The sequence below is a fragment of the Phaethon aethereus genome (assembly GCF_964289735.1).
Source record: "Phaethon aethereus genome assembly, chromosome: 25".
NCBI classification, from domain to species: domain Eukaryota; kingdom Metazoa; phylum Chordata; class Aves; order Phaethontiformes; family Phaethontidae; genus Phaethon; species Phaethon aethereus.
The window spans coordinates 4,176,940-4,190,548 of record NC_138601.1 but is presented as its reverse complement, the minus strand read 5'-3'; the positions used below and the strand labels follow the sequence as shown (position 1 = coordinate 4,190,548).

Sequence of the window (13,609 nt, the reverse complement as noted above, 5' to 3'; positions counted from 1 at the left end):
CTCATTTGCTCAGTGAGGGAATGAGACAGGGAAGCATGGGCATCAGGAAGAGAAACAGCCACCAAGGACTTTTCTGCCTTCAGTTTAAAGGAGGAGGATGAAGGGAGCTGGTCCACCCATGCCTCAGGAAGGAGCTGTAATGAATTCTACATATTGCGGCTATTTGTTTAGAAGTATGCCCCTTTACTGGTGACTTTGAAGCAGTGGCAACGCTTCACACAGCCCTCCCTGGGACAGTCACAGATTTGGTTTTTGTGCCCTCGTACAGAAGCTGCGCTGCCCGAACCCACCGTGCACACCAGCTGTCCTCTCCCAGCTGCTACCCACGAGACAGCCTCTACACACCTACAGACCCGCACGTTGGATGGCATCTTCCTACTGAGGGCTCATGCTCTCTCCTTTGCTTCCAAGAGTTTTAAATCTCTGTTACTTATACACTTCTGAATAACAGAGAGGAATTAGAAGGGCAACATCAAACTTCCAACTCGCTTTCAGGAAAAGGAAAGGAGCGGCGCATCTCAATTATTCCCAGGTCACACAATACTTGTTTTTCACCAGCATTCTCCAAAATAAAGAAAAAAGAAAAGTCCCCTCCAATACTGATGAGCAAACTTGCTGGGTCTTTACTCCCATTTTTATCACTCATTATGGTATTACTTAGAAGTCAATCGTACAGGTCTCAGACAGAGACAGATACAGAGGTAGATCTCAGATGTCTCACAGTCCTGCGAGAGTCAGCAGCTTCTGCCAAGGGACTAACAAGCAAAGAAGAGGACTGACACACATTAAGACACATCAGAAAGAGACACTCGGGTGTCCTAAACAGCCCCACAGAGGGACAGCAGCATCTCTTATCATGCCCTAAGCCTGACATACCACTGCAGACACAGGAAACTCATGTGAGAGCTGTAAATTCTTCCAGCAAGAGGCTCCTCCTAACTCCCATCCCACCCTTCCCATCACGCGTTTCTCTTGATTCAGCAGCTCCGACCAGAGCACGGCCCTCCCCACGGGACAGGCTGCACACAGATCAGACCAAAGGCTCGAAGGGAACACAGCAAACCCATCTCGGATGTTCTGGGAACAATTTGAACCTGGGTCTGCAGAGACAATGTGCAAAACCACCCCATCTTTAAGGAGTTTCAGTCACTATTTCAACCAAGTCTGCCACTGCACAAAATTCCTGCAGGAGCCCTTCATCTTCATTTATCTCTTAGTCCATCTAAGAGTGGTAAGAGACGGAGAAAGAGAGAAAAAAATGCTCTTTTGTGCCTTTCCAAACACAGAGCATCTGCCACCCACACATGCAGGGAGGTGCAAAGACTCTGCGTGGGGGGGATGACCAGCACAGTGCCACACCCCACCCAAAAAAGGCCCAACGCACATTTGTGAAAAAAACCCAAAAAACAAAAAACACCACACCACACCCCCCCCCAAGCCCCCAAACCCACCGTATTACCTTCACGGACATCCAGTCCCTTAAATTAAGTGTACGCGCTCTTCAAAACCAAGACAAAATCGAAGGTACAACAGCCCGCTATTTTTAAGTGCCAGAAAACACAGTACTTTACAACTAACTTTGAACACATGCTCCCTGATTTGTTGTTTTCCTCTGCATCTCACCGGGCCCCGACTGAGCCAATCCAAATGTGCTGAAAACACAATTACTGCTGAGACACCCAGGCAGCAGTGTACCTTCAAAACAGAAGGTTAGTTTTGACTGCCTGGTCCTTCTCTTGCTTTGATTTCACAAAGCAATGCATCCTTCTTGAAGGGTACACTGGGATGTAAACCTTAATACATAAAGGTAATTAACTGAAAGAATAAAATAGATACATGCACTCCTTTCTCCAGTCTCCTATACTTGTCCCAAGCTGCTTTTAGCAATCTTCCTCTGAGTTTTTCATTGATGAAAACAGAACACATTTCACAAGGCATCCTCGAGCTCGACGACACCAGGACAATGACAGCTGGGTGCAAGCGGTGATCTCCATGAAGTCCTATCAGAAAGATGAGGTATCCGATACCTGCTTTCTGGTTCAGGCAGAACAGCGACTACCAAATCCTCAACATCTGAACTCCTCTGGCACTGTAAGTGGCATGCTTTATCTTAAAATCATGTATCAGGTTATGGTAGCTGAGGAGTTTTTGTTTGAGCAAATCAAAAAAGATGACATCCTGTTTTCCGAAACCTCAGATGTACTTTTCAACTTTGACACAATACCGTGATGTTCTCCTTTCAGACCCAGAGACTGCAACCTTAGATAAAAACATATGGGATGCTTGTAGCCATTACCAGGCCATTTCACAAGTCTGTCAAGTTGTCATCATCTGCTGAAAGCACCAAATCTTCCCCTTCATTAGATGAGTTTTCTCATTTCTTCCATTACTTAACTTTTAGCATACAAATGTTTAGCTATTTTGTATTTTATACTTAGAAACCATGTTGCATGATAGGCTTTCTTAAGACAGAAGGAAGACGGTTCTTTCTGAAACTGGTTCATTAATTTGACATATAGTCCGCTTCCCAGAAGCCTTTTGCTCTAATCTCGGTAATGTATTCCGTTCAGCAAGCCATGCTCTTCCACCTAGTCATTTACAGCCCTCACTACTCACTTAATTACCCTGTTTTTCTACATAGCTGCATAAAAGCCCAGTCTTCCTTCCCTGCCTGTGCTTTCTACCCGCCTGGAAGCCTCTCTCCCCACCACCCCCGAGAACCACACATCTTGGGAAAAACGTTTGCTGGACTCTGAATTCCTAAGGATCTGTAAGTTGATGCAATACTATGAGCCTTCTTGCCACAAACTCCCGACATTCTTCCCTCCAAGGCCTGACATTTAGACATGCGTGCCCGAACAAGTTTCCATAACAATTCCTTCCTCATCCCTTCTCTGCTCTCCCCCATTCTCCCACCATCTGAGACCAAGTCTGAAAAAAATTATTCCTTCCACAGGGAAAGGTCAGCACCTAGAAACAGTCTTTTTTTATGATACAGCCTCAATTTTAAGCCTGTGCTGTGTGATAGCATCTGAAGCTAACTTCCTCCACAGTAAGTCTCTTGGTAAGTTGTTCCTTATCCCCATCTTCAGCTACTCGCAAAAAGAAAGAACAGAAAGGTTTTTTTTCCTGGAACAGCAGAGAACAGCAACACGTATGTAAAAGCAACAGTTTTGTTCAGTAACCAAAGACTGACTTTAAAATAAAGTATTGCTCTCTTCATGTTACCATACTGAACCAAAGAAAAGAATTACACTCAGCCCATGCCAAATAGCATTTCAATTAGTCACAACTGTGAAATATGCTTTTCGAGAGATGCGGGGCACGGGGGGAAGCATCAGATTTTGCATATACACTCCCCACTGCATCAGAAAAGACAGCCATTAGGAGGCAGACAGAGCAAAATCACAGACATGCAAACACACTCCTGATCCTCACCTTATTGGCTCTAATCTGCTTGTAAATGTCCGTTTGCTGCCGGATTCGGTATTCCAGGTCCGAGACATGGGCTTGGAGCCAATTCCAGCGACTGACGATTGCTGCACGGTCTGCTGCCCATCTCCACTCTGCCCTTCGCCTCCTGGAAAAACAGAGAAGGGAAGGGGGGATTATTTTGAGTGTGATTTTAATTATACAGTCCACAAAAAAACCTAGCAGAACTGACAGATAGATCAAAAGCTACATACTGAATGGCATGACTGATACCATCTAGCCACTGCTAATAATTACCAACCGAACTACAGACGTGCTATAAAAGCCATGCCTCCGCAGAGCGGTATTAAAACAACTTTTGGTACCCAGTGATTGAAGTCCTGCCTACGCAAGCGTTAAGATTTTATTCCACGCTTAGCTGAACCAGCAGCTCCAGTCCTACCTGACCACATCTGCCAGACCCACTTTTCTAAGTCTTGGAGGAAACAAAACCCACCTGGCCTTCCCTTCCTTGACATAGCCTCTTTAAAAAAAGATCTCTGTCCTCAGTCAGAAAATATGCCTGAGCACCAGCGTGTACCACGTGGCCACAATTAAAACTCAGTGGCAAGTTTCACAACACGCCATCACTGGGTTTTAAGAGTAACCACTGCTTGGAGACAAGCGACAGAGCTAACAGCGCCTTGCACAAGCCGCTCCCCCACAACGAGGTGTTGCAAAGGAAAGCGGGCAACAGTAAACTCGATTTCTGCATCTGGTGGCTTGACTGAGCAAAGAAAGAAGCCAGGAGAAAAACATCAGAAATTACCAAGCGAGCGGCGACTCCTGGTCTCCGGGGCTCAGAGCTGCATGTGAGAGAACGCGAGCACGCGTGGGTGCGTGGAAGGAACCCACACACTTTGCAACTCTTGACCAATTTCCTACTTTCTTTGTCTCTGCTGTGAACAAAGTACAGTTCTGCAGGAGCACGAATATTCTTTTGATGGACTACACCATCGCATTTTATGGTCGGCTGTTACAAAAACACCTTTACCCTCTACCACTGTACTCCAGGGCAGAAAGGAACACAAAGATGGTAACGTACATATAAATCCACAGGTCCACTCTCCCACATAAAAAGCCATAATATTGTGAAAATATACCCTAAGCATCCTGATTCCGGTGGATAAATATTAAGGCTACCCAGAAAGGAAGAAAACCACAACATGATGCAAAAACAAAGCAACAGCAGAAAGTGCATGCACAAATCCAGTGCCACTGCACAAACCCTTTGTCACATCTGGATGTTTGGTAATTAAGAAATTAATCACAAAATAATTCCCTTTGGCCCTCATCTCCCCTCCTTCTGTAGCATTTTTGAACCCAGCAAGAGCACGTGCAGCAGGGAGCCACAGTCATGTCCAGATTTTTCTTCTAAAATCCAACCAAGAAAGTCTTCTGCCGAGATTAACCCATTTCAAAGATGAAACCAGCCATTACAGCAAAAGCAGCATGTGGTAAATGAGATTTACTACTGAAGCACCCGCAGCTGCAGAGATGGTAAGCAACAGCAATAATCAAGTTCTTAGAAAAATCTACACCTCCTATGCATCTGCCCTTATTTAGGCACACTGCTACCAAAGGCACTTGCCTAAAAAAAAAAAAAAAAAAAAAAAAAAAGCACCAGGGTTATTACAAGTTTCAAATCACCTAATAGAAATACCCTGAAAAGGAGGAGTTGGTTCCTTTGAACTCCAAGTGAAACCCACAAACTTAGAATAAGACACGTTCTCCATATTCTTGGTGGACCTCCCGGCTGCGTGGGCGACGTCGCTTCAGTGCCAATTTAGATGAGGCCAGATTTCCACCAAAACGGGCAATTGTATCCGCTGCCTCCCAGCTCTCTCCAAGACCATTTTCAAAGCACTTTGAAGGAACTTAAGTCCTTCTCTCTGGAGTATTTCCCTGTGTAAAGTGCCTGCTCTGTTTTGATCAACACTGACCTTATGTTTCATGTAAATTTTAGTATTTATTGTAGATGGATGCCAAAGCGAGGACAGATCTTCATCAGTTACACCGAGGATATAGCCAGCAGAGCCCAAGACAAAAGGCAGCCGAGGCAGCTGAGCACCAGGGCTGGGTAAAGGTCTGACATACCTTACCAGCCAGGCAGAGTGACCAGAGGGTTAATCTGGTTTACACTGGGCTGAGCAGTTGCCCACACCACCCCAGCATCACCCCATCAAGCAGCTCTAATCCAGATCTCCCGCCCAGTCATGCTTTGCTCTGTTCCAAGGAGGATAACGCCTTGCAAGCTTTACGGTCCCTCCTCCTCGTGCGGGATCTCCAGTCTGAGCCTAAATGGCACGAAATCCCCTCCGTGACACCCCGGAGGGTAGAAAAGCAGTGTTTGGGAAGCAGATCTTATCGCACAGAGAGGTTTCTCTCGAGCACTGCTGGAAAAGCGGCGCTTCTCTGACTCAATCACCCACAAGATTGACAGTGTTTTCATGTCGTAGTTTCCCACAAGACTTTCCAGAACACGTTACTTCTCTGCCAGCCAAGTTTCAGTGAAATTCTCATTTCAGAAGCTAAGAACAATTTTACTGGAGAAGAGTTCTTTTTTTTTATGGCTTACAAATAGGAAAGACCTCTGCAATGGCTGTGTCTGCTTTTATGGCATCTTCAGCATCTGCGGATGCACTAGACTATCCGGACCCCGGGAAAGTTTAGGACTCCAAGCCAGATCTCAGCAGACTTCAGTTTGCTCTCTGGGGATCCACGTAGCATTGGGAATTGTTTTTAGAAATATCAGAAGTTGCCGAGAGCATGTCCAAACTGCCAGCTCCCTTGCTTGCCTCTGCAACATCATAGAGCACCTATACGTGCCGGAACAATACCGGCCAGGTCCGTTAAATACATCTCAGTCTTTTGCTCAGATTACACAGAAATCTTTTTTTAAGTATAAAAAAACAATCTACGCCCATTTAGATTCCTAAGTGACATGGCAGCGTAAGCAGCAGCAGACCTGCTCTTCACCTTAAAATCAGGACACATCCTACCCCAGAAAAACCTACTGGATTTAAACCAAAAATAAACCAAGAAAGCGAAACAGTAACATTTACTTCATCCTCTGACACCCTGCGGCATAGGTGGAGGAGGGGAAGATACATAATGATCGCTCAGCCACGCTTTCCAAAACAGTATTGAGTGTAGTGTGGTCCTCTATATTTAGAATTAAGCCTTTTTCAGAGCCTGTTCAATTACACCCTTTGCTGCGATGTGCTGTCAGCAACACGTATGTGTTTTCTTCATGTAGATCAGCTTTTGGATAGCAAGCTGCGTAGCTTCTTTAGCTTTAATCTCTATACAAATACTTTGCAAGAATGATTATTTTCTCAACTAGCACTACAAAGTAGCAACCACACACAAAATACTGCATCTGAAGTCGCTGCAGTCGGCGCCGGCAGTGACCCGAAACCTCAGCGAGACACGCGCTCTGGGGGCAGGGAAACCCACTTCCTTTCTTTTTAAACATTAGGGACTTTAACATGACAATTAATAAAAGAGTTTATTATTTGCACTTGCCCGAAACGGGTTTTGGATTAAGCTGAACAAGACCGAGGAGACGGACAGATGGCCGCAGAGAGCGGTGTCGCTGCGAGCGGGCTGCACGGCTCGTCTTGAGAGCGGTCTTGTGCTTCGAGAGGCAAAGCTTGGCGCGGGCAGGAACGTGAGCAGCAACAAAGCAGTTAAATCCCACGTGCTCCAAGGGAAGGAGGGTTCATCATGCTGCTGCACGGGTGTGCCCTGCCCGACCGCAAGCGCTTGCACAAAACAGGCTACGGAGGATGGCATGGGACAGCCTCTCCAGCTGGGACAGCAGCGTAAGCTCATGAAACAGCCCCAGCACAGGAAGCACGTTCTTTAGGGGCCTGAGATTAAAAACAAAAAAAATTCAGAAATTTCCCAGTTAAGACTCATTCCCCTTCTGCAGGCACCGGCGCGCACAGGAGAGCGGCCGCAGCAGAGGACGCGACAGCAGCGGCGGCCGCCCCTCGCCTGCGCGCGCCCAGCTGCTGCGGCACTCGGCTTGACCGACAAGGACAGCGTCCTGCGAACTTCAGCAGATGGTGCTTATTGTCAACGGTGCGCGCGCAGTCGGCAACCTTACGCCTCCTCACGTGGAGGGAGCCCACACGTGCCCAGAAGGTGCCCAAGAGGGCTGGGAGGCTGGGATGGAGGAGGAAGAACAAGCAGGGAGCTGAGCCAAGCTCAGCCCGCAGGGTTATATATACTGTGGGGAGGCCGCGGGGCTTCACGGGAAGGGGGCGAGGAAAGAACAGGACCCCTCTCCCCATCCGTGGTAGAAAAACCTTAAATCCTGCCCTTTGTGGCTGTAGCAGGGCAAAGCCTCCAACCGGTGCCAAGAGCTCCTGCCCTGCGGTACCGTGCCCACCCCTCCAGCAGAAATGCTGTGCAGCCTTTAGGAAACTACAGGAAGAAACTTTAGCAACACAACAAATTCTCAGAGGTAAACGCTTCTTCCTAAAAAATCCCAGCAGGTAGTTCGACACGAATGCAGGAGGGCGGGGGGGAATAAATCCCCCGTTACATCAGCCCAAGTCCTTGGGATGGGCTCTTTTCCTTCCCTAAGTAAAAACCAGGCAACTGTGGGTTAAAATCAGTTATCCCAAACGGCAAAGTCCACTTCAGAAAGCAAAACCCTGCTCCTGCCAGGCAGCACTGTCCCCACTGCACGGGCAGGAGAGCCAGCGGGACAGAAAGGGGACTTGCCCCTGCTGGCCCAGCAAGCTGCCACGGGGCAGCCAGCCCCGCATACCCCACAGCTTGGCTTCGGCTCGTTCAGAACGGGGTGTGTGCTCTCACTTTACCATGATATTTAACGAGCAGTATAAATACAGCCCTGCCAATGAACACGGCAACACCCCGGTCGATGCATTTCCATCCCTACGACCCATGCGAGACCCGGTTCAGTCGTCTCAGCAGCCACAGTGCTGTGAAAGCTGTACAAGCTCCATACAGACAAGCACTCCCTAAGACAACCTCCACCTATGGTACGTGCTTAAACCAAGCCTATGTACAAAAATGAAGGCCAGGCTGTCCACAAGACACTTCTGGGTGAAGATGCACAGGGATCCTTTCCGTTTCCAAGGAATGGCACACCCATGCCCTCCTCCCATGAGCAGGTTTTACATATTGCCTTAGAGGAAATTCGGGCTCACTGAAGTTCTCTATTGCGGCTGGCTTTGTATCAGCAAGTCTTACAAGACACACTTTCATCTTGCTGCTTCTGGACCTCAGAGGAGCTGCGTTGCCTCCCTCCACCATGCGGCCGGTGGTGACAAGCCCTTGCCGGCCGTCAGTCTGTCCTGCTTTCTGCTAAGTCCATGCAGCTGAACACCAACAGGGTGGACAGCGATGGCACCAACAAACTGAGGGAGTTGGAGATTATCAGAATTATTTTTCACCAGGAGATTGCCCTACTAAAGGCCCAGCTGCAAAGTGAACAGAGCAGATCCACCAGCTGCTGCTAAACCATCCTGATAATGACACAGAGCAGTAGAGAAAAATGAAGTTAAAAGATTTCAGATTGAAAAGTTACAGGCTGGAGGGGAACTACGTATCAGAACCACTTCTAGGAGTCAGCAGCAACGAATGAGGAGCAGCCGCCGGGGTCTGGAGTGAAATTGCTTCTGCCACCTAGAGCACTTCAGCAAACCCAAACCATCTTGATGTTAAATGAGGAATAACAGGTCGTGCTGGAAGAGAAAGAGTTGACGCCAGAAGAGAGAGAAATGCAACACACAGAAACACTGAAAAACTCTTCACGCAGCCCAGCAGCCTGTGCAGTGAAATAGCAATGGGAGAGATTCACCGTGAACCAGAAAACGCTTTCAGCAACGAAGCACGAGCCCGCGGTGAGCTGCACGGCACTGCCGGCTCTGCTGCACCACAGCCACCCTGCCCGCGTGCTGGGCAGAGGGCAGCGGAGCCGGCACAGCCCCACGGCACACGGCGGATCTGAAGGTCCTCGGCCGTGATAACACCAGCCTCTCCCTTCCAGTGCAGATACAGATTAATGCTGCAACACGAGGCAATAAGCTGCAGATTTCCAGGCACTTTCCATATGGTTCCCCTCCTCCTCTATTTACTGGCATATACCCAGGGGCTTTTCTGTCCCCTGAAATGCAGTCACCTACCAACACACAGGCCATTCTATATTTACTCTCCCTCTTCCTACACAACTTTCTATGGGGGGAAAAAAACAAAACAAAACACAAAAAACCACCAAAGATCACCATGTCTGGTTCAAAGCCCCAGATTGAGACCTTCTCCCAGAGGACACACAACCTCAGCCTCTCCCACCTGGAAAGGTGATAGCTGATTTCACGTAGGAGGCTCACCATGGCATTAGTACAGACCCCAAGAGGTATGGTATAGGACATTTCTTGAACAAGACAATTAAGTATCTGTCCACCAAATGAGGCTACTGGCAATCAAGAGACGCTCGCCAGATGACCCACAACTGGGGCTCCACTTTGACAATCCTGTGTCTGCCTGTGCTGTGGGGAGAAGGATTTAGTCTGTAACACCCGGCCAAGACGCAGCTGGGTCAACATTTCACTACCCAAGGGAGAAGGAACAGAGCAGGGATTGTAAAACAATGTCCAACAGACCTTCTTCTGCAAGACTGCCTGCACAGAGCTGGTTCTTCATGGAGGTCTCCATCCTGATCCACTCTTGTGCTATATGGACAAATTCTCTTCTTCTTGGGTTGTCTGATTCTACCTACCATGTTGACTTGCTAGAGTTCCACCGCAGCATGCCACATCCTTTCCCACCAAAGGCACAGCCCCACACTGAAAACCTGGGATTGTTCCAGAGCTGCTGTCCACACGTATCCCCTCATGGGTCTACCAGGCTTCAGATCTATTGAGGGGTTTGTCAAAAAAGCAGGCTGGGTGTTACTGGTTTGCCATGAACTGCTCCTAACATCCCAGCTGGTTGGCTCCAGATTGGTAACAACCTGCTTTTGGCCTGGTATGGCCCTTCACACTTGTCCTCTCCCTGAGGATCCAAGAAGAAATACACGTGCAAGATCTCATCATCAGTTACACACATCTCTCAGACTGCACCAGCCAATTTGCAACTGCAGGAAGCCACAGTCCCATCCTAAATTTTGATTCCGCTCCAAAATCTCTGCACAAGCTGCCTTCCTCTTCCCAGCTCTGTACTCAACTCCACATCCCACTGCACCACACCCCTGCCAAAACACTCAGAGGTACACGTCGTGCCTTCCTGAGAGCTACCCAAGTACGAGCACTCGATGCAATTCACTCTTCTTAGCTAGAAGAGGAGTCTTGTTGCCAGCTACAGTAAAAAAGAACAGGGCACACCAGAGCTAAGTTCCCATTTCCACCTGGGATCTTCAGCAGGGACAAAGCCTGCCAACAGACCACAAAAGTCGTTTCAAATATGACAGTTTATGACATTCAGCTGTCAACTCTGTTAAAGGACAAATCATCCATATTAATTCTGCATGCTTTCCTTGCATTACCTACCATAAGGCAGCAGCCCCAGGGCAAAGTTTAGCAGTGCGAATGCAATGCAATGCTTCGTGTCCATACCGGTGCAACGCTTACTCCGGAACAATAGTGAGATGCCAAGAGACATCTCATGGTTAAATCAACTCCTGCTGATTCACCGGAAACTGAAAAACATTAGCATTAAAATCAGGTTTAAGAAAGTTTTCCATTCCCTTTCTCTGCTCATCTTTTGAGGGGCTCAATGCCAGTACTGAAAATAAAGTAAAATATTGGGACGCTTGCTGTTAGAGTCCATGCTAGGGACAGCATAACTAACACTTACGCACCCTGGAAACCCAGGACTGCCCAAATAAAAAAGCCATGTGCTCTGCTCACATACAATTCTGACCAAAAAAAAAAAAAAAAACCCCTAAGCATCATCCCCCAAGCACTACACAAATGCAACTTCCTCAATTGCTCTCATGATTTTTACTTGTGCCTCACTGAAGAAGGGATTTGCACTCAGTTCAGCTGCTATTTTCCAGTTTGCTCCTGTCCCCATATATTCTTCAAGTTCACTCCTCAGACCACCAAGCTTTCATGCTTTTTTTTTTTAGACCAGTGCAAGACCAGCTCTATGGGTGGAGCAAGAGTTAAACTCTGCCAAATACACTTGCATGACAACTCCAAGGGAGGAAGAGAAAACCCCACGAGCGCTCAAGAACAATCTCATTAGCTGATCATAACATTTCTGCCTGCGAAGAAGCCAAAGTGAACAATTTGTTCAGCTCAACACCCGCCCCCACCCTGTGGACAGAAACATCAGCTTCTGAAGGGCTCTTCTATTCCCAGCATGTGCTCGGCACTAATCTCAATCTAGTTCAAACCTCAACTCGGTTCATTCATTCCCATATTCAAAAAAACCAAAGACCTCTAGAGGCTGGGAGTAAAGAGTTATTTCCACTGTTCCTCACTGAAAAACCCGCACTGCTTGGGGGAAATTTGTGAGCGCAAATCCTAAGGCATTTTGCTGCTGAGGAGGGCTAAGCAAGGATGCCAGGCTTCTGCCCGAGAGGACTGCGCTGGCCGGCCGCCAGCGACCCAGGGGCCATGCAAAATTTGCATTCAAATAAAGCAGATCACAACTGCCCTCCTTTTTGATGATGAGGAACCATCCAAACCACTCCACCGGCCACAGCATGCAATGCTTTGTCTACAGAGCAACCATCACTCGGATCAGGATATGAAAGGTTTGTTTTGGCATCTCTAGTTCATTTCTATTAAAAAAGAAAAAAAAAAAAAAAATTGGCCCAGGCCAGTCATTAAAAGATGCCTGAACTCCTGCATAGAAATTATGGCAGGACGAGACCGCACAGCCTGTGGCAACTGTGCGCAGCAGAATCCAAATTTCTAATCCTCCAGCTGCAGAATCAGCATCTAGCCCACGGCCCAGCACTGGTGCGGAGCCGCCGGCCCCAGCAGCCCCTCAACCTGAGGCCATGCTCCATACTAGAGTCCATTTCTTGCCTTCTCCCCTCTCGCTGCCAGGCCACACTCTCATTGCAGTTTCTCTCCCCAAAATACCCCAAAATCCCTTCCAAGCAGAAGGTAAGTGCAGCCCAAGGATCCAAGAAAACCCTTGGATGGGTGCAAAACTCAATCCACAGACAGACCTACAGACGGGGGAAAAAGGAGGGAAATTAAAAATACCAAAGTGAAACAACTGCCAAGGTGGGGGGCAGGGGGACACCCACACCCCAACCTGCTCATTGCCCAGAAAAAAAAAAATCAAAGGTACCAAACCACCTTCACAGCCCTTCCTGCCTACTAACAGCTTTCACTGGGATTCCGGGCAATTTTAATTACTTTAGAAGCTGCATAATAAAAATATACTTGAATCCACTCTTTGAAAAAGAAGTTTTCCCCTGAAATAAAATGTCAGGGGATCATTTATGTTGTTGAATATCACCACCATCTACGTATCTCAGTATCAGGCTTATCTAACAAGATTTATACTTCTGAAGCGCGAATGGTTTCAGAAAGCGTTCTCAGAAAAGGAAGTAAAAAACAAGCCACCCTACTAAACTATCCTTCTTCCCTTAAGTTTAGTTCTCCGAAAAATAATATATGCCACCTAAGAGGAATCCCAGCAAGCAGGTAGGGAACAAGCCAACAAATTCTACAGAGGTACACTTAGATGCACGGTGCAAACAAACTGTACTCGCTTTCTCATCAGTAAACTGAAAATCGTAATTTTATTTACCTCCCATTTTCAGCTCAGAGCAACACTGCTGGCTGGTGAAACACCACCCGCATCCTCTGCGGAAACTTGTAACTTTAGTTCTCACACACCCTGTGCCACGTTCATGGTCTGGCTGTGTGCAGAGATGGAGTTAACATTCGAAATCAGCGCAGTTCAAGAACACTGTCATCCGAGGGTGGAACACCATGCCGCCCCAGGCATTACACCAGGCACATCAGCTCGTGCGCTGACAATACAACATTTCATCCCAGTGTGTAATGGGAGCCCACCACCTCCCGGGTTTGGATCCTGCAGTGGCGAGCCGGCAGCGCAGTGCTGCGCAGCAGCGGTGACTCACGACGTGTCGGTGATGCTGCGTCACTCGCCGTGTCTGTGCTGGCCCTCT

At 47.8% G+C, this 13,609-nt stretch overlaps 1 protein-coding gene across 3 annotated transcripts in view; it reads right to left on the bottom strand.

The window, feature by feature from the left end:
- Positions 1-13,609, bottom strand: part of KANSL1 (KAT8 regulatory NSL complex subunit 1) — a gene marked incomplete at its 5' end in the record, with an annotated part of 81,439 nt that overhangs the window by 25,844 nt on the left and 41,986 nt on the right. For all 3 annotated transcript variants that reach the window (XM_082010410.1, XM_082010409.1, XM_082010411.1), the window contains one exon: positions 3,439-3,580. In XM_082010410.1, the coding sequence (XP_081866536.1) occupies positions 3,439-3,580 (142 nt within the window). The remainder of the gene's footprint in view (positions 1-3,438; positions 3,581-13,609) is intronic.